Source organism: Eubalaena glacialis, chromosome 14 (assembly GCF_028564815.1).
Source record: "Eubalaena glacialis isolate mEubGla1 chromosome 14, mEubGla1.1.hap2.+ XY, whole genome shotgun sequence".
NCBI lineage: Eukaryota > Metazoa > Chordata > Mammalia > Artiodactyla > Balaenidae > Eubalaena > Eubalaena glacialis.
Genome location: NC_083729.1, coordinates 15,918,208 through 15,940,014, shown reverse-complemented (window position 1 = coordinate 15,940,014; position 21,807 = coordinate 15,918,208). Strand labels below are relative to the sequence as shown.

Genomic DNA, 21,807 nt, shown 5'->3' with positions numbered 1-21,807 from the left:
GCGTCTGTACGGCAAAGGAAACAGGCAACCAAATGAAAAGGCAGCCTATAAAATGGGAGAAAATATTTGCAAACCATATATCTGATAAGGAGAATTTCCAAAATATATAAGGAACTAATACAACTCAATAGCAAAAACACTTAATAGCCTGATTTTTAAAATGGGCAGATTTTTCCAGAGAAGACATACAAATAGCCAACTGGTATATGAAAAATGCTCAACATCATCAGTCATCAAGGAAATGCAAATCAAGACCACGATGATATTATCACCTCACACCTGTTAGGATGGCTATTCTCAAAAAGACAGAAGTTAACAAGTCTTGGAGAAAAGGTCACTTGAGCAGTTATCTAGGTTACCCAAAGCTTTCTGAAAGGGGAAGCCTTCATGGCTGGGGGTGGCCTAGTCCCTTATCTGGTTGTTTTGCTAGTAGCTGGGTCATTACGGCTGGCAATATGTTTATTCAAAGTGGATGTCTCATCACTCAAAAGCTTAATGTCAGGCACTTACACTCAGTACGTGAGGTGATGGATGTGTTACTCAACCTGACTGTGGTAGTCATTTCACAGTGTATATGTATATTAAGTCATCACGTTGTACACCTTTAAAAACAAGCATGTTGTACAACCTAAATATATACAGATTTTATTTGGCAGTCATACTTCAGTAAAGCTGGAAAGAAAAAGGAAAATAATTTTTGAAGCTGGACCATGGGTACATGGGGGTCTATTATACTAGTCTCTGGACTTTTGTGTATGTTTCAAAATTTCCACTATTAAAAAAAGGTTTTAAAGAAAGAGAAAGAATTATAGGGTCTTAGAGCTAAAAGTATCTACCATATGATCCAGCAATTACACTCCTGGGTATATAACCAAAGAAAGTGAAAACACTAATTAGAAAAGAGATATGCATCCCAATGTTCATAGCAGCACTATTTACAATAGCCAAGGTAATGGAAGCAACCGAAGTGTCCTTCAGCAGATGAATGGATAAAGAAGATGTGATGTGTGTGTGTATACACACACACACTGTGTTTTACTCGTCCATAAAAAGAATGAAATATTGCCATTTGCAGCAACATGAATGGACCTGGAGTGTATTATGCTTGGTGAAATAAGTCAGACAGCGAAAGACAAGTACTGTATGTTATCACTTATATGTGGAATCCAGAAAGTAAAATGAATGAGTATAACAAAACAGAAACAGACTCATAGATATAGAGAACAAAATAGTGCTTACCAGTGGGAAGGGGAATGGGGGAGGGGCAACACAGAGGCAGGGGGTTGAGAGGTACAAACCACTGTATATAAAATAAATAAGATACAGGAATATACTGTACAGCATGAGGAATGTAGCCAATATTTTATAATACTTTTAAATGGAGTATAATCTATTATATAAATGTTGAATCACTATGTTGTACACCTGAAACTAATACAATTTTGTAAATCAACTATATTTTAATTCAAACAATCAACCTAAAAAAAAAAGTATTTACATTAAATTCCATCTTGAACCCTTATTTTTCAAGGAAGGAAGGTAAGGCCCAACAGGGCTAAATGACCTTGTGCTGGTGAGTGGTAGAACGCAGACAGGAAGCCAGCACTTCTGATCCTGAGGTCAGTGCTCTAGTCCTGTGGTAGGTCATCTCAGGTGGCTGGTGCAAAGTGCTAGTGATTAGCCCTTCCACGGTCACAGATTGTACCCTGGTCTGTCACCCTTTTCCTGCTATGACTTGTAAGGGGGACAGGATAAATGGAGTGTAGATGCAACTATGCAACTCATGGCAAATGCTTGCCTAAATACCTCAAAGTGCCTCTTTTCATAGTGTCTTTTTCTGTCTGTTTACGTGTATGTGTGTGTGTGTTCCTCTGTGAATGCAATTTACTTTCGAGCCTTTTACACTTCTCTTAAAGACTAGGGTATGCTTTGAAAGGCAAGCAACTATTGATTACCTAGCAGTGAGAGATTTTGTGAAGTGAAACCTAATATACAGATTTTATTGCCTTGATTAAAAACATCTATTTCAACAGCTATCACAGAAATGTGGCTGAATGTGAATCAAATGTATAGTATATACTTGCTTTACCTTGAAATAGTTTAAAAGATACATATTTATTGAGTTATTTCTTCATATATACCCAAAGAAATTTGGGGATTTTAATACCACAGTTTTTCCTCTGTCAGGAAATTTGTACGTCTGCTTAGAATGTGCTTTGGCTATCTTATGTGGTATTGGAAAACAGAGGTGTTAAAAGAATTCTTAGAAAACAGGCTTGTTTAACATGCTAAATCTCAAAAAGCTACCAGTTTTGCTGGCCTGTTATCTTAACTCTGGCAAGAGAAGAGATAACCAAGGACAGGAGGAGCTAGGAAGTAGTGGAAATACCTCATAGCACTCATGAAGGGTAATACCTCTTCTTTCATGGTGTGCAAACTTAGTGATGATTAGCTAACATGTCTTATTCCTATATTCTTACCTCAGTGAGAAAGGTCATCATAATAGAAACTATATATTGAATTACCTAATGAAAGCAACATCCACCTCAGTTATCACAGTAAGCCCTTAAGTCATACTTGAAGACAAAACAAACGTTGAGCAGAACATGACTAGCAACTTTGAAAGTTGAAAGTAGACTCGAAAGAGTAACCCTACATCAGGGGTTCTCAAACTTTGGCCGGCATCAGAATCACCTGGAGGATTTATTGAAACACAAATTACTGGATGCTACCTCCTGAGTTGTTGATTCACTACAAGTGGGGTAGGACCTGAGAATTTGCATTTCTAACAAGTTCCTAAGTAATATTGATGCTGCTGGTCCTGGTACCACATTTTCAGAAGCCCTGCTGTAGATCTTCACCAGTAAACACTGGTGGGGAAAACCAGCAGAAAGTATCTATTGTGTCTGAATTTCTGAGAAATGTCTTTAATTCTTGTTTTAAATTGACATATTATTTATAACTTTATTTCGAGTATGCTTATTGCTTAGGCTGCTTGTGTGCTGTTGAGTTAATGACTTAGTAATTAGAGCCTGGGTCCTTTGCTACTAATGAGAACAGTGCCATCTAGAGGCATTAGCCCAAAGGGCCACCACAGGGCCAAAGGAAGCTGTGGTTTCTAGAGAGGGGTGAAAGGGCAACTCATCCACCATCAAGGATTTATCGACAACCTACTAGATTATTATGTGTGGTGCTACAGAGGTATACAAAGAAATGAAAATGCTGCCTTTTAGTGACTTTCCATCTGTGTTGTGAGTAGCCCAAAAGTTCTATAAAGGGCACATGGGGCTCTGAGCTTCACTAGTCCCCCCCATTCAACCAGAACAGTTCTGCCTTCATCTGTTTTACAAATTGGAGGTTATGTTTATAAATGCATGCTACAGTAGACTGAAATGGATAGGCAGGACAGATATATTATTCATCATCCAAGATTATTGTTCTAAAGTACAGGTTTTCTGACATGCAAAATCTGGTGTGAAAAATATGTAATCATTGAGAGAAAAGACATAAGCTATAACCACACATCAAATGTTGAAAGTACGTTTTGCTTCATATTAGCACATGTTAAAATTATGAACAGTTGGAAATAATATTCTAGTTGCACCACATTATCACAATCATAAATTGGGTATAATTGGGAGAACAGATGTTCACCAGTGTCAGAAGGAGGTGACTCAGGAAAAAAAAAGTGTGAAAAGAAAATTTGAGGAATTAGAAGTATAAACTCTTTCTGGCTTTGATTTACTATGGAGTCAGCTTACTTGATGGCAGATTCATTATCAACTATTTTGTCATTTGTTCCAAACGTGTAACAGAAAAGCTAGAAATCATAGTGGTTTAGTTTCAACTGGTAAAACATTACCTAAAAAAGTTACATAGTCTTTCAGCTAATGATGAATTTGCATCATGTTTATCCCGAGAATCATTAAACCACTCCCACTCTAGTACCCAAAACTGAAAGAAAGAGAAAAACCAGTAGGGCTTTCTCTTGCCAGGACTCTGATTGGCAGAAGAACATGGCGGCTACAGGGAATGACTAGATTCTCCCGAGGCAGGGACGGTTAGTCAAGTCTCAGGGCTCTCAGTCACTAGAAATAAACAAGTAAGTCTCTCAGTAGGTGGGAAGAAGCAGAAAACCAAAGGGTAGAGCAAGAAGAAGAGTTAAGAATAGAACAAACTGTTAGACTCTCAGGGAAGACAGAAGTAAGAAGCAGACAAGAGGAGGGAGAAAAGCATTGTAGCTGATGTCCTGTAACACAGACCGGATCGTTGTCCCTCCCTTTGAGATCCTTGGGCATCTTCTCACTGCTCACACAGTGGAGTCCAGACTCCTTAGTGATGTTCAGGGTCCTACTTGATCTAGTCTCAACCTTCCTTTCTAACCTTATTTGTTCCATCTCTCTCATAACCACAGACAGGCACAGTACTCATCGCAGGGTCCAAAATTACACCTAACACTTGTATGCCTTTATGTTCTAGTATCATGAATTTAGAGTAAATTTCATTTCTCTTTTTTAGTTATGTATATGTAATGCTAAACAATACATGATATTGTTTTGTGTGTTTTTTAAAGCTTGACCTAAAGAGTAAACTGTATATTCATCTTGCTCAAAGCATTCTTTAAAATATGAAGTGCTATTTTTAGCCTTTTAATCTCCACGTGTAAGTTGTATAATTAAAGTTATTATTAAGGTATAGCTTTGGAGTAATGATGGGAGCAGGATGGAAGACTTCACTAGTTGAGAAAATTCTGGTGTAAGATTTAGAGAGTTTCTGTCTGCAGACTCAGTCCTAGCAGAAGGCTCATGTAGCACTGATCTTTGGTCTTGTTAGCTCTGTGGTCATTGGCGACTTGTAAATACTGTTTGTGTGACAATATATAGTAAAACTTATGCATTTATATTCAATGTGTATCTAGATAAACATATATGTGGATGTGTTGTTAAAATATGTGTTGTTAAATTTAGACCATTGTGATAGTATTCAAATGTGTAGTTAAAATTACACAGTTATAGTAATGTGCATGTAGTAAATAGTATTTTCCAGGTATCTCTCTTGGTTTATTTGGAGAAAGGCATAGTACTTTTTATGAATTCAAAGGGTCATTACCTTTCTATTTTGATCCAATAAAACCCTCTTAATTTCTCAAGGAAATGCTTGAGCTATACTTACTTCAGTGTTTTGTAATAATGTTTTTATCTACTTCTGTTTCCTCTTATTAGACTGTGAGCTCCTTGAAGACAAGGGAGTGTATTGTATGTATATCTGTGTTTTCAATATTGTCATGGGCCAATTAGTCACTGTTTTCTGTCAGAGCAGTCAGTTTAGTTCATGAGAAATGGAAGAAAATAATCAGATTTACCTGTGTCCTGAAGCTATAAGGGATGCATGATATTTTGATCCAGAATTGACAGAATTTTAATAACTGGATCAATCAGTTTGAACAACTAGATGAAAAGTAAATGTGAAGTACTGATATTACTTAATTCTCCAAAGAACTACTTAGGAACAGATTATACATACCTTTTGAAATAAACTCCAGAATTGTAAATGATCTATGAAGTGAATTCCATTGAGATGGGTCTAAGAAACAGGCTCGGGTTCTAAAAGGCAATTGTCAGTACTATATTCAGGACCATATATTGATAAAGAATTGGTGAATTGGATTGCCATCTATCAATTCAGGCAGTTTTCAGTTTAGAAACAGTTTACTTTCCAAATATACTTAGTTGATCGTAACTTGGAGTACATTTTCCCTATTAAAAGAACGGTATAAATCATTTCCACATTATCATTCTGATTTTGATACAATTGAATGTGATTTTTTTACAATATTTTTATGGAGAGTAAGTAAATGATTCCTAGAATTTTTTCAGAGTATATTAAAATCATAATAGGAGAGAAAGTATAGAGTATACAGTCCAGTATATAGATATTCTTTTAGCTTTTAGTTTTTGCTAGTAAAATAATATCCAGAGAGCACATTGAAATTTTCTATCGTTGATTATTTATTTATAGAAAGTACTTTCCGCATTAATCTCATTACTTCAGAAAACACTAAGTAGTGTGTTTATCTTGGAAATCTACTGAGCAATTCCCAGAGGTAAAGCCAGACTTACCTCTGAAATATTCACTTCGGTAATGATTTGAATTATAATGGTCATTAAAGTTCATCTGAAATATGTTTTAGGGCCTTATTTCTAGAATCAATGAAGTTTTTAAATGTTTATTGTATTTAGCTCATTTTCTTTCTCTTTGCTCTAACCATATAAATGTGTATTTGAGGGAGGCCTTAAATGACAGGAATTGAAATGATAGCAATCATAAGTTTCATTTCTCAAATAGTTTATGCCAGACACTTCCTATGTGCTTTAAAGTGTTATGCAAGCAACATTCCTCGGAGGCTAGAATTACTATCTCTGTTTTATATATGAGGAGACTGAAGCCAGAGGTTAAAGTATTTGCACGGAGTCACATAGTAAGGTGCTTAGCTGGGAGAAGCAGATTTATCTTGTCTCCAACGCCCTTGATCTTTGTACTACACCATACCGTCCCAATGAAAGGAAGACTTCAACATTTTCAAAAGCTGTATATTTTGAAAAATAAAGAACTTGGGTTGCAAATATTATAGGTATTTGTTTTGGGGTATCAGAACAATACGATGACTCCTGGGTAGAGTGATCAGAGAAGATACATGAGAGTAGTGGAGTATAAACAACTCAAACTTAAATAGAATTTTAAATAAATAAAAACTTGGATTTGGAGCCATCAGAGGCCCTACGAAAATCAAATTTCCAGATTCTGTCTCTTCCCAATTCTGTTTTACGGGGAACTTCCTTGTTAAATAGAGAATGAATTCTAGGCTGACCTGGGAAGAAGGGTTAAAGCAGAACATGTCTCACCTGGGAAATCTCCTGTTTCAGTAGTACCACTGAAATGGGGAACTAAGCCTCATTAATTCAATAAAAAGCGCTTCAATAACTGTATGCCAGGCATTGGAGAAAGAGATAACCAAGACAGGAAGTACAGAAGTAAATTAGGAGTAGTGTGGTGAGACAAACATGGGATGTGGTGGAAACTGAAAGGAAGGCTACTTTACTCCTCATCAACTGAATCATAAAAAGGCTTCTCAGAGGAGGTAACACTTGTTGAGAGTTTGAAGGATAAAGAGGAGTTAGCCAGATTAACAAGGGGGAGCTGAGCACTGAAGGAAGAAAACCCAGCATGTACAGATAAAACTGAAGAGCAGTTCTTTGTAATGAGTTTTGGGTACCTTTATTATAGTTTGCATCAGTACCTTGCAGGAGTCATGAAGGTAAGAAATTTAGTGTTCCAATGATTCCAATTTCAGAAGGCAATTGACTACCTTGTGATATCTTGAAATATTACACCCTGTCATTGGGGTTGTATATATGTTCATAGGGAAAGCCTACTGAAGTTTTCTCTGCTCATAGAATATTAGAGCTGGCAGCATCCTCAGATTGTCTAGTCATTTCATATTTTCAATCAACAATAATATTTACTGGGTGCTAGTCACAGAGGACACAGAAATGAAGATGGACCTTGCCTTCAAGGAGCTCGCAGTCGAAGGGAGGAAACAGACAGTTATACAAGTATGATAAAGTGCTATAAGAAGAAGTGAATACTAGTTAAACACAAAGGAAGGCTCATTCATTTGTCCTGAAGATTAGCTAGATAAAGTTTTGAGTAGATCTTGAAGAATCTTAAAGACGTTCATTTGTGAAAGGAAGAAAGGATATTTCAGGTCAGGACTGTGCTGGTTAAAAGGAACAGTTTAAAACATTTCTACTTATGCCTTTCAGTCTTGACTTCTTTAAACAAAGATTATCTAAAATAATGAAGCAGTGTCATGGATTTTCTTGGTTATATATTAATCATGTAACTTAGCCTAACCAATGGTTCTCAATGTGTGGTCCTGGGACCAGCAATATCAGCATCTTCTGGAAACTTAGAAATGCAAATTTTCGGGCTCCAGCCCAGACCCACTGGATCAGAGACTCTGATGGTGAGGCCTAGCAGTGAGTGTTTTAACAAGCCTTACAGAGAATTCTGATGCATACTCAAGTTTGAGAACCAGTGGCCTAAACTGTAGTAGTTCATGGAATAGTTGAGAGTTCATGGGCTTTGAGGACAGACACCTGGGTTTGAATCTCACCCGTCCCACTTAACAGGTAGGTAACTGCCAATCTATCACCTAACGTCTGTGAGCTTTGGGATTTTCATCTATAAAATGAAGATAGGAATACTTCCTTTCCAGGGTTGTTGTGAAGATTGGTAGATATAATTTAAATAAAGTGCCAACACTGTGGCTTGCACATGGTAGGCTTTCAATAAATGATAACTACTGCTATTGTTATTGGTTTGTTTTTTTTTTTAGATATTTTCCCCAGTGAAGTGATTGCTTTCACTTATTGAATGAAAACATAACATATATTTTCTTTTAGATCCAAATGCCCAAGAAATTAAGGACATCTATGGACTCCGTGGTCAAGTAGAACACAAACTAGCTTTCCTGAGAACTCATGTGCCAAAGGAAATGAAACTTGTGGTCATTGGCCATTCCATAGGCTGCTATTTCTCGCTTCAGGTTCTGAAGCGTGCCCCTGAGCTCCCGGTAAGTACGCCTCAGGAGGTGACTGTCGGTGCTTGATTGTGCACTCGCACAAATCCTCTCAGATTTCCTTTGCTTTTTTGTCTCGTACTGAATTGATAAATAAAACACAGAGAGGGATACTTGGCAGCTACCTTTATCCTTATCTCTGTATTACTGTGGGCCTGTGTGAGTGTATGTTCATACATTTCCCATAATGTTTCAAAAAATAACGCTGAAGGAGGTAGGAATTTTCTGAATAAATGCCTCTTCTTTTTAAATTGAAGTATAGTTAATTTACAGTATTTTATTTGAACAAATGCTTTTTAATCTAGGGTTATCTGGAGTTCTTAAGTTACATACCACTTGCTGTCTTTGGTAAAGGAATATTTCTTTTTTAAATATTTATTTATTTATTTTTTGGCTGTATTGGGTCTTAGTTGCAGCATGCAGGCTCTTCGTTGCGGTGTGCGGGCTTCTCTCTAGTTGTGGCACGTGGGCTTAGTTGCTCCGCAGCATGTGGGCTCTTAGCTCCCTGATTAGGGATCAGACCAGTGTCCCCTGCATTGCAAGATGGATTCTCAACCACTGGGCCAGCAGGGAAGTCCCTGTAAAAGAATATTTAAAAGCAGTCACCAACTAGGGCTGAGGCAATAATCTTGTCTAGGGAGAGTATTATGCAAATATTCATGCCTCCTCTCAAAAGGAAGAAAAATTATTATTATCACCATTGTTGATAGGAAACAGTTATTCTTAAGGAACATTAAATCTTTATTTAGTCATAAGTCTGAATCCTTATCTGTTCTATAGCTTGGCAGCCTTTTTGAGACACTCATTTATTCATTCATTCATTCATTCATTCACAAATACTTACTGGGTGCCACTATGTGCCAGATATTAAGTGAGACACTGGAGATATAAAGACCTGTTTAAAGTGCCAGGAAAGCTAGTGAACTATACAACACTTCAAAACAAAACAAAACCTCATACTTTCACTGACATATACCATTGAAATGACCCATTATATAAATGTGATTCACAACATAAATTATTTCTTCATTCAACAAACTTATATTAAGCACTTGCCATGTATCAGGCCTTGTGCTGTGTTTTGAAGACATCCCAGTGAATAAAATAGTCTTTGAAGTAAGAGAGCCTGAAGTCTAAGGGAGGACACAGACTAACCCATAGGTGTGATACCTACTTCTTATGTAAATAGAGGGTGTGTGAGATCATGAAGGAGTGCTATTTAACCTGGTAATCTGAGTACAAGATAGGAAGTGATTCCTTCCTGGAATCTCCCTATCCTAGGATATTGACTTTTCTCACTTCATGTGGTAAAATATCTTCAGTGGAGTCTTGGAGCTCACTAGGAATTTGCTTCTTTCCCCGCCGTCTTGACACACTTACTTCTTACTTATAATTAATTGCCTTTGGGAAAAGTACAACTATAGCCTCCTTGGGTGTGGTTTTTAATACCAAATGGAGGCTGTTAATTTCTTACATTGGGTATCAGAAAGTATATTTTTCATTTCTAAGTGTGAATTCAATAAATTCTAGATTGCATTCCATTCACTATATTATTGCTTCTACTCTGGTTTTTTTACCCCTAGATAAGGCATCTTAATCAGAAAATGGGCTTTCCTTTTGTTTTTAGCATTTTGCATGGCTTCTAATCTCTGTTGTGCCTCTAAAGCTCCTCTGGTACCATGTTATGAGGTTACTATTTTCATAGTGTCCAGTCTTAGCCCTGAGCGGTTCTCTTTGCACAGTTGCCACAAGTCCTCACTCTAGAAACAAGACACCTACATTCAGATACTTGCTGTCATATTTTGTCTTGGTGACCTTGGGCAAGTTATTGAGTCTCTGTACCTTTGTTTCCTCATCTGTAAAAGGGGGATAGTAGTATGTTCTTCAAAGGATTTTTGTGAGGAATTATATAAAGAATTAAGAATGGTGCCTAGAACTTAAAAGTTCCATATAAGTATTAGATATTATTATTATAATGGAAATGACTGGAAGCACTGGCTCAGTAATAGGGTAACTACTGTGTTAGTGATCTACAGCTGTGTAACAAGTGACCTCAAAACTTAACAGCATAGAACAATACACATTTAGTCTCTCACAGTTTCTGTGGACCTGGGACTGGTCACAACTTAGCTAGGTTCTGTGGTTCAGGGAATCTCACAAGACCGTAATCAAAGTGTCTTTCAGGGCTGTGGTCTCATGTGAAGATCTGAATTGAGGAGGATCTGCCTCAGTTCACTCCCTCAAGGGTTGTTGGACGGAGGGCCTTGGTTCATCACTGGCAGTTGGGTGGAGGCCACCCTCAGTTCCTTAGAATGTGGGCCTTTCTAACTCGCCCCATGAGAGCAAGTCTGGGAGAAGAGCCAGAGAAAGAGTCTGCTGGCAAGATGGAAGTCACAGACTGTAACCCAATTACAGAAATGATATCTCATTACTTTTACAGTATTCTCTTTGTTAGAAACAAATCACTAGGTCCAGCCCAAACTAAAGGGGAGGGGATTACACTAGAGCATGAATATTAGAAGGTGAGGATCACTGGGGGCCATGTCAGAGGCTGCCTACCCCACCACTACTACAGTTAGGATTTCACTTGTGTGATGTACCATCAAGCATGTAGATATATAGGTATATATCAATATATAAATGAAAATACTGAATTTATTTCCTGGTGTAGGAAGTAACTTGGTCCTGTCAAATAGAATGTTGCAAACTGATATGACATATAATTTTTGGCTATTAGTTGTTCCAGGTGTTTTAAAAAGAGTACTTGCATGTTTGAAATAATAATAACATTATTATTTGTGATGGTTAATTTTACGTGTCAAGTTGATTGGGCTAAGGGATACTCAGATAGCTGGTAAAACATTTCTGAGTGTGTCTGTGAGGACTTTTCTGGAGGAAACTAGCATTTGAATTGGACTGAGTAAAAAAGATCTGCCCTCACCATTGTGGGCGGGCATCATCCAATCTGTTGACGGCCCAAATAGAACAAAAACTCCCAGGAAGGGCAAATTCTTTCTCTCTTCTTGAGCTGAGTCGGCCATCTTTTCATGCCCTCTGACAGTGGAGTTCCAGGTTCTCAAGCCTTCGGCATCATCTGTTCCCCTGGTTCCCAGGTCTTCGAACTCGGACTGAATTATACAACTGGCTTTCCTGGTTCCCATCTTGCAGATGGCATGTTGTGTGGGACTTCTTGGCCTCTATAATTGTGTGAGCCAATTACTATAGTAACTGTTCTTTTATCTATATCCATATATATAGTCTGTTTCTCTTGAGAACCCTGACAAATACACTACTCTAAACATAGGGAAGAAAATAACCATTTCTGAGTCCTTCAGTTTGTTAACTTAGAGATCTTTCCTTTTGGTTTTTGTTTGTTTGCTCCACATCCATTCTGCATGTAATGTATAATTTCTCTTATGCATATTTGAAAACAGTTGTTCAACACATTTGTTTTGAACCCATCTCTCTTTTTTGGCTTGCGTTCACAGTGTCTGTTGGGAAAGAAGTACAATGCGTCTTAAGGTTAATGTAGCTTCTTATAGCTTCCTCAGCTCTATAACTTTCTAATTAAGGCTCTGCTTTCAGGTGTTCTTACCTTTGCAGGAATAGTGGTGAAAAGGAAAAAGGCAGATGAAACATGAGCTTAACCTAGTCTAATTGTGAAGACATGAGTCATACTGTGATCATAGAGTTTTCAGAGAGACATGAGAAAGTGTGTTTTCTTATAAAGGGTGTACTGTAGAAAATAACGCATACAATAAATTGTCCACAAAGGTTACCCGGGGAGGAGGGCGAACATCTGTATGATTTTTTTATTATTCAAAAGCTTTATCTGGTTTCAGTTAACTACATTATTGAAGTCCACCCCCGCCCCGCCCCGCTTAAACACCTGGCCCAGTTAATATTGGTGGTGTGACCCCTGCTGAAGTGTTGAAATTTCAGTGTCTCTGGGCTACTCTAAGATGGCACAGTGCCTGCATGCCTGAAGTTAGCATGACACACTCCATCTAAGATGCATTTGACAATCAAATAAGTTTGTATTAGCCAGAGTGTTGCAATCCCTCATCATTTTGCCAAAAATAAGTTAGCTGTTATGTTTTACAACATATGAAGTGTGATAATAAGAAACTTGTGTTTCCATCTCTCTGTTATTTTTACTGGAATATTTGACTCCTATAAGATTTTAAGGACATATGTGTAGTTTAGTAGCTGGTTTATTTGGTTTTATTTTGGTTTAATTCTTTATAATATTTTTGTAACTAATATAGGAAACTTTGGTCTTAAAATTATTTTAAGAGACTTACTGCATATTTTAGACATAATGTCTGACCTATGTTTTCATATGCTAAAGAAAATAATTGACTCCTAAAAATCTGGTATTAAAAATTTTGTTTGTTTCTTTAAGCAAATTTGGTACATAGAATTATAGAAAGTCTTCATATATTTTGACAGTAATGTCCAGAATAAAGAACTTAAAAAAGAAACTTAAGAAAATAGATAATTGGAAGATTGTTAAATAGTACTGTCATGACTTAAAATAATAAACACAATTTCAGATTCATAGGATTTTTAGTGACAGTCTAGTCCCATCTTTAATTTTATAGGTAGAAACTGAGAGAAAAGTGCCTTGCCAGGAGCCAGCCTCGGCTCTTTCTTAATCTAGGGGTGGGGTACGGTTATGTTAGCTGTGGATATAAAGACAGTCTACGAAGATATCTGATGGTTCTCTCAACCTTTGGATGATGGCAGAGACTCCAGGTAGTATGGCGTGTTCCTGGAGTGTTCACAGCTAGCTCCACGTGACTCATTACATTGCAGCTCAAGGAGTAGGAGACCCCATGAATACTGTTCTAGCAATTTGGGGCAGATGGGGTGACATGGGAATAAAAAAGTAATCATCTTACCCCCACTATCTAGAATCTTCTTTCCCTCAACATCAATCCTCTGTATGTTTAAAATGTTCCATCTGATTTTGCCAATAAATTGCATAAAGTTCAAGGTTGGGAGTTGAAAACCCTCAATTCTTTTTTTTTTTTTTTTAATAAATTTATTTAGGCTGCATTGGGTCTTTGTTGCTGCGCGCAGGCCGTCTCTAGTTGTGGTGAGTGGGGGCCACTCTTCGTTGCGGTGTGCGGGCTTCTCACTGCGGTGGCGTCTTCCGTTGCAGAGCACGGGCTTCAGTAGTTGTGAAAGCCCTCGGTTCCTAACTGGGCACTGCACTAAGTCATGAAGTGAAATTCCAGTAACTTAACTATTATTTTCCTCTAAGAATTTATATGGCATTTAATGATAATACTTCCTCCCCTTCCAGGGGTATCATATCCTTCAAAACTTAATTTTTTATGTTATTTGGCCTTCCTTCGGGAAGATGCACAATAACATAGACCTTCCTTTGTCTGTCTGGTTGGCAAAAATATCTTCTCCCTAAATGAAATTTCCAGATTACTTAAACTGACTCCTTTAAGCCCCAGAGTATTTTATCCAGTTGGGTAAAAATTTGTCTAAAATATATTTTTTACTTATCTGCCTTCTTCAACAATGTAGGTTGATTATGGAAGAATTTTTCCCTAATGATTCAAGGACATCATTTTGATACTGTTATTATACTACGGTAAAATACAATTAAAGGGATTTTGCCTATGTCCTGAAATTTCTTAGGTGATAGTGCTTTGTTAAAAAAGAATTCTCATGTCTGTTTATTTTATAGTTTTTCCATCTCCTCTCCTAGTGTTAGGTGCCATTTCTCTTCCCTACTTATGCTTTGTTGCTACTAATTTGCTGCAGATAGAGAAAACAGAACCATGTTAGAATTTTGTCTCAAGTAAGAATGAACACATCTTAAATGAAGATACCAGAGTAAAATTGACAAAATTAAGTAAATGGATTTTGTTATTGTTCAGAGCAATTAAAAAAAAAACTTTCTTTTGTTTCTTTTGGGATCCCCAGTGGTGTTGTACATACTCAGAATTTTAGAGACTCAAAACACACCACAAGTACAGCTGAGAAGCTTGAAAAACTTTACCGAGTCAAAATAGTATGTTAGATCATGTATGTGTTGAATCAGGAGTACATCTCATCTAAATTAGGAAAAAAATAAATTCAGATATTCTGGAAGTAATGAGATCATTGAGCCTGTGGTGTACTTACACTATTCTGATGAACCTGCGTATCTGCAAAGTTAGACATGCTTGTGAGAAACATTTATATGACGTCACTAAGTTGTGTTCAGCAGTCAAGATAATTCGGAGGTGGGGGGAGAATAGGAGATAATTCATTTGTCAGAGTAACTGTTGTCAGAGTCCTGTCCCTAGATTAATTGATAAGAAGCCAAAGGCAAAATGAGGAAGTACCGTGAGGCTCTGAGTGTTTTAAAAAGAGAGGTGGCTTCTAACTGGGAAGATCAAAAAAAGCATCATTAAAGAGCTGGTATTTGAACAGAGGAAAGATGAGTCAGTATTTAGAAGTATTTATACACAGAATTTGATGGGGTTTTTGGGCGGGGTGGGGGTTGCTATGCCTTCTAAGCAGTAGGAAATGTATGAAGAGAAGAGAAATGGGCTTTAGCACTGGGCACATGAAGAGAGCAGTGGGTGGTCGGATTTGGATGCAGCGCAGCGTGTGTGAAGGGAGCAGCGGGACAGCAGAACCTAGGCTGATAGCGTGGAAAGGCAAGAGAGTTTGCACTCTGTTTTCTGGACAGCAAGGAGCCACTGAAGGATCTGTGATAATAATAGTCATTCATCGGGTAAATTAATGTCTCATTGAAAAGGAAAATAAAATGGAGAGAGAGTATAGAGTAAAAAGTGAACAACCAAGTAATAGGCAAGTTTGCTAGTCCAAATGAGAAATAATGAAGACAATATATGGGATTTGCCCAGGGAAATTGTTAAGAGAGAAAAGAAACAGGTCATAGATGTACATTAGGGGAGTGACTTGACTTGGTGGAAAGGAGGATGAAGAGGAGGAAGCAGAGAAAAAGGCAAAAGGTATAATAATTTTCCACGCTGTTGGCTGCAGTCTATTAGTGGGTCCTGAATTCACTTCAGTGGGTTGCAACTAGTGGATTAGTCAAGATGCGGTAGACTATGCCATGGTAACACAGTGTTAGTGGCTTTTAACGACAAAGATTTGTTTATCGCTCATGATATAAGTCCTTTGAGGGTGGGCTGCCCTTGTGTAGTTCTCTCCATGCACTCTTATTCCAGAATCCAGATTGATGTAATAGCTTCTATCTGGAATATTCCAGTCTCGTGGCAGAGAATAAAAAGGAAATAGTGAACTACATGCAGCATTCTAAAACCTCTGCCTGGAAGAAGTGACATTTGTCACTCCTCATACTGCACTGGACACAGCAAGTCACATAACCAGGTCTGCCAACAGGCATTGGTAATCGGAAGGCCATTAATGGCCTGGAAGAGAACATTTTTAGTGAAATAATGGGAGAAGGAGCTTGCAGGAAGTTAGGTGATCCAGGAATTGGCCAGTGAAGGGGAGAAGACAAGAAGATAACTTAAGGAAGAAGCTGGTCAAGGGAACATCTTTTCCCTGTAATTGGGAGAGAATTTAGCATATGCTGGGGGGAATAACCCATGCAGAGAGAGAGATGCTGAAAATGAAAAAGAAATAGAAATGTTTATTGGAGCAGATTTCCTTCTCTTTGTCCTTTAAGCCTGCACACTTGAAAACCAGGAAAATTGGATTTTTCTTAATCTTCACATCCTTGCAAAAGTGTTTTGGTGCCTTATACTTGGTTCTTCATTTGAGCCCAGAAACCTGAAACGGTTAAAAATTGAGGTTATTGTCATTACTAACAGTTATACAGTTATACATGCATTTGAAATTTACAAAACATGTTCATATGTAACAAGGTTATTTAACAACCTAATTTTTTCCCATTTTACAGATGAGACCAAAGTTCCAAGGAGTTATGTGTCTTATCCATATGTCAGTTAGCTAGTAAATGGCAGAACTAGGACTCTCTATTCTCTAACTTTTCCATCATCAGCCTTCAGGTGAGTTAGTTAGGAAGGTTACGATTATAAATAATTAGAGCAAGTTACTTCGACAAACCATCAAAACCTATTTAACCTAAACTTAAGGTTTCTACTGTTATTTCTTTAAGATTTGAGGTCTTCAAATACACAAGGAGGGTTTTAGCAGTTAGTGGGTGAATGCTTTCGGGGGAGGTCAGAGAGAATTGGGAGAAACAAGAACATGTCTTGAGTGTCTGGAGCATAGAAGATCAAGGGAGCTGGTAGTGAGGTATGGACCAAGGGCAGAAGTTAAACTCCGAAGACAGTGAATCAGAATCCTAGAATTGAGCTGGGACAAAAGGAAGATTAGAATGTGAAGGGAACTGGAAGATTCTGCAAACACAGTGCACAATAGTCTACAGTTGTGTCTGCATAACCCGTTAGTGAACCCCAGTGTGTGAAAACCACAGGGGTCAGGCAGTCGACAGCTACTCTGGGTTTGTGAAAGACTCTCCATTTCAGAAAACAACAAATCTCCTATTCTGAGGAAAGTTTGTACTGAATATGATGAAATGCTATTTTTCTAATCACTTATGCATTTATTTAAATATATATGTTATCTGTTTATGTGTACCCGCACACACATTATCTTTTCTGAATTACCCGCAGACTACCTTATTGAAAACTAGACACATGGAAAGTTTCAACTTTTCAACTTCAGCCATTTTTTAGTTATATGCATATTAAAAAAAGATCCTGAAATTGCTTTGAAAGTGGAAAAATTGTGTGGGCTTTTTTCATTTTTCATAACTCAAAAACTATTTAATATATTTTTCTCAAACTTTGCAAAAAAAAAAAAATCACCTTTGGGCTGAAACCAAGCATGGAAAATTTCACCACAAAGGGCTAATTTTTTGGAAAGCTGCAAGAAAATGAAAACAGTGGTTTATAATAGAACGTTCTTCATGCATGTTAATACTTAGTACTTTATCTAATGCATTTCATCTGAGAATTTCTGAACACTTTTCAGATTTAAATATTGAGCCATTTTAATATATGTGTATCCATGATAGACTGTTAGATATGGAAAATTCCCCCCATGCTCTCAAAGGTCCAGTGTATATTGGGCGTTAGTGAGATGTTGTTTAAAGGGACAGGTAGGACAAATGATGTGAAGTGGCTACTAGCCAGAGAAAGCCTTACATTTACTGCCTAAACATATTTTAGCACCACCTCTTCCTGGCCCAGGAGTAGTTGTGAGTAGAGTATACTTGATGACATAAGGTATTTGATTCATATATCTGAGCCAGTAGTTCTCAAACCAGTATCAGCATCACCTGGGATCTTGTTAGAAACACAAATTATTGGGCCCCACCCAGACTTAAGAATCTTAAACTCTAGGGCTGAGACTCACCAGTCAGTGTTTTAACAAGTACTCTAGGTGATTCTGATGCATGCTGTAGTTTGAGAACTAGAACTTTTTCCAAAAGCTTGGAACGTAGAATATTCTGAGATGTTACGGACAATTAAATCTGTCCTCGGTCTTTCCATACATGTCATCTCTATCTTCTCATATCATTCCTTGGAAGCAGGAGGAATACTTATCAAGTTCTCTAAAAGAAAGATCTTCTTTTCTATATTTCATGTATTCTAGCTCTTTGCACCTATGACCTTATCCACAAGCACAGTGAGCCCCCTTGAGTAAAATGTTGATATAGGGAAACAGCACGACCAAGACGTATTTTCTCATTTCCATAATTCAAGCCTGGGATGGGACCATATATTTCATTCTCATTTCTTTGAAGTCTTAAGATCCAAGATTTAAGCAGCAAGGTAGCAGCGGTCTGTCAGTGGAAGCTGATTTAAGCCCTGCTCTTTTATGGGTAAGTTCTTAATCTTAAGTTTCGTAGGGGCCCTCTGCATTCCAGCAAACTCCAGTGTCGGTATTTTTGTGTGTTTAGGCACTGAAGTAGTTGTGTATGTGGCATTGTAACAAATTTTGAGAATATTCTCCTGATGACAGAAGTGGACTTTTAGCTGATCACTGGTGCCCCAGCTTGTAAGGGTGAAGCTTAGGTATAGCCTGGGAGAGGTGTTTAAGCAGTTTAAGGTATATGTCTTCAGTTGCAACCCATCTTGACAGAAGCATGAATATAGCTATCTAAGCTAATATCAATGGAAAGGAAAAAGAGACATCTTTTTTAATTGATCATTTAAAATTTTTATTATGAAAATTTTCAAACAGAAAAAAAAAATAACTGTATAATGAATCTCCAGACACCCATTATCTAGATTAACATAGCTACTAATATTTTATCTTTACCTCATTTTTTTTTTTCCTCAAATACTTTCAGGTAGATTACAGCCCTCATAATATTTCACCCTTAAAAACTTTATTGTGCATCTTTTAAAAAGGACTTTTTCTTATATAACTACCATGTCATTATCACACCTAGCAAAATTAATGGTAATTCTTTGATATTATCTAATACAGTTCATATTCAGATTTTCTTAGTCCCCAGAATGTCTTTTTACAATTGGTTTGTGAGATCTTTCTTTAAATTAGAGGCTTTTCTTTCCAATTATAAAAGTTAATATATTTGTAAATTTCAGGAAGGTAGGAAAAGCAGTAAAAAAAAGTAAATGTGCCTTTGAGGATTGCTGTAGTATCCAGAGAGACATAACATACTTACCACAAATTGCTTTTATAAAACAACAAGTAGCCTCTTAAAACAGAATGTGAAATTGTTTAAAGAAAGGTACCAATGGGTCTGAGAATAATTTGTTACAAAGAAATTTGATGTAAGAGTTCATGATTATAAAAGTAATTAATTTGTTCCTTGAGTTTTCATGCTTAGACCAGAGAGGATAATGCAATACCCCTTTCAATTTTGTTTTTATTTAATAAGAAAAAAAGGAAAATGTGGGATATTTTTGCACTATTATTTATTAGGGTGTATTTAAGATACTTAATTCCCTTATAGATATTTAGCATAATTAAAGGTTAAATTATTATTAACTGTTTTACTATAATTATTATTTATTATATTACTATAATTATAATTTGAGGACCTTATTCTTTCAACAGCTCTTGAAAGGGGGTTATTCTTTTCCCATTTTATGCATGAGGAAACTGAGACTTAGAAGGACAGAAGTAACTTGTTCAAGTAGACAACTAATAAGGCTGTGCTGGGATTTGAATCCACATTTGTTTGGCTCCAAAGTCCATGTTCTTAGCCACTAGGCTAAAAGTTAATTTCTTATTATAAAGAATTTGTGGACATCCGTAAAAAGAAGAGCAGCTTCTCAGATAAAGGTGCAAAGGACATGAACAGATAATTCACTGAAGAAGAGCTAGATAATAAAGTCTATCAAAAAATGTGTACTTAGCACAATGTATGACACAGTGCTTAATAAACTAGTGTCTGGTAATAGTTAATAATGTCTGCCTATTAACTGAAAAAGTTCAATGTTGTATGCATATACTTCTTTATGCATTTTTAGACAGTCTGAACAGGTAAATACCAGGTGGCTTACAGTGGTTATCTCTGGGGGTTAGAGGTAAGGGTATGTATAGGAGGTGGAGACTCTACATTGTTTCTACTCTTTTACAATGATCATGTGTTACCAGAAAAAAAATAGTTCCTATAAAAAGTGTTCATAGCCTTTGAACCTACTAATTCTTTTCTTTGGAATCTATATTAAGAAACTAATCCCAAAAATAAAGAACACATTTGTGTACAAACATTATTTATTGTATCAAAAAATTGTAAACATCCTAATGTCCAACTCTAAAGGAAAGTTTGAATATGGAATTTGCAACTATTAAAATTATATTTTCAAAAGACATTGTAATACATGAAAGTTAATTGTAGTATATTAAGGATGTTAAAATATAAAGAGAATATAGAGTACAACTATATGTCAAAGAAAACATACATTTAAAAGCTTGAAAATAAAATGACCAAAATGAATACAGTGGTTATGTTTGAGTGGTGAGTTTTGGAGTGATTTTTTTCTATTTATTTTTTGTCCTTAAAATTTCTTTTAATGGCATATATTTTTATAATGATTTAATGGTTATATATTTTCTTTCCTTTTTTAAAAAGCAGTTTGATTTTATGACTTCATAACAGAAAGTTTGTTCAGGAGAGATAAAGTTTTCAGTAACTTGTTACACAGCAAGAGACAACAATCACAAGGGGAAAGTAAAAGGGTAATGTAATGTCAGCTTCACGGTTTCTCTGCAGGAAAACCCACCCCTGAGACCAGCAGTGGCCCTTGGTCGGTAGCAGCATCTTCGGCAGTAGCAGCCATCCTAGCCTTTTAACTCATCCTACTCTACTCAATTAGTGAGGCTTTTCCCCTTCCTTGCAATTTTTTATAAACCCTGCCTTCCCCCCCTTCACAAAATAATTTGGGTTGTCATTAGGTATGTATTTTGATGGCCTGCCTCACGATCGTTATTTGAATGTGATAACAAAACCACAGGTTGGGATTAGCATCATCATTCATCCTACTGCTAGGGTGAAGCAGACCTTATTCAGATCTCACTGGACTACAAGTTTCATAGTGGCTAGGACTTCAAGAGGGTCTGAGGTGTGAGTGAGTGAGTGGCCCATGCTAAGGCAGAGATGTTGTCTTTGTGAATACCCTGGCAGTTGGATGGATACAGGTCTGAAAAATATAGCTTGTGCCTTGCTACATTTAGACCTTGTTAAGCCAGTGAACTGGATGTTCACAGAAGAGCAGATTCTCAGAGCCTCGGTGGACGGAGCATAGCAGTCAGAAAAGAGATAACATACAAGAAAGTAGAAACAGATGAGCAGAATTCTGTGAAATTGTTTTTTTGTGGCTATTGTTGATTCCAGCCAGAAGATTCTTTTCAGGCCTATCAGTTTGTGGAGATGAGAACTATGAATATGATCCTTAAGGAAGGAAAAGACACTTTAACATGGTTACCCTGTGTGCATGAGGCTGTTTTACCCTCCCTTCTTGCTAGTATGGAAAATCTGTGAACAATATGCAATGTAGGCCACAAAAAATTCCCTGAAGTGGAAAAAGCCTGGCAGGCACTAAATGAAAGATGCTTCACGAGAATGAAATGTGGTTGCTTTGAGATCTTACATTCCGAGCCAGTTCAGACCAATTGTATTCGGTTGGGAAGAAGCCAGATTATCAGGTATCAGGGAG

At 37.0% G+C, this 21,807-nt stretch overlaps 1 protein-coding gene across 3 annotated transcripts in view; it reads left to right on the top strand.

The window, feature by feature from the left end:
• Nucleotides 1-21,807, top strand: part of LDAH (lipid droplet associated hydrolase) — a 93,304-nt gene that overhangs the window by 24,948 nt on the left and 46,549 nt on the right. For all 3 annotated transcript variants that reach the window (XR_009703728.1, XR_009703729.1, XM_061210590.1), the window contains exon 4: nt 8,466-8,635. Coding sequence is in view for 1 of the 3 variants with exons in the window: in XM_061210590.1 (XP_061066573.1) it covers nt 8,466-8,635 (170 nt within the window). In the remaining 2 variants the exon portion in view is untranslated. The remainder of the gene's footprint in view (nt 1-8,465; nt 8,636-21,807) is intronic.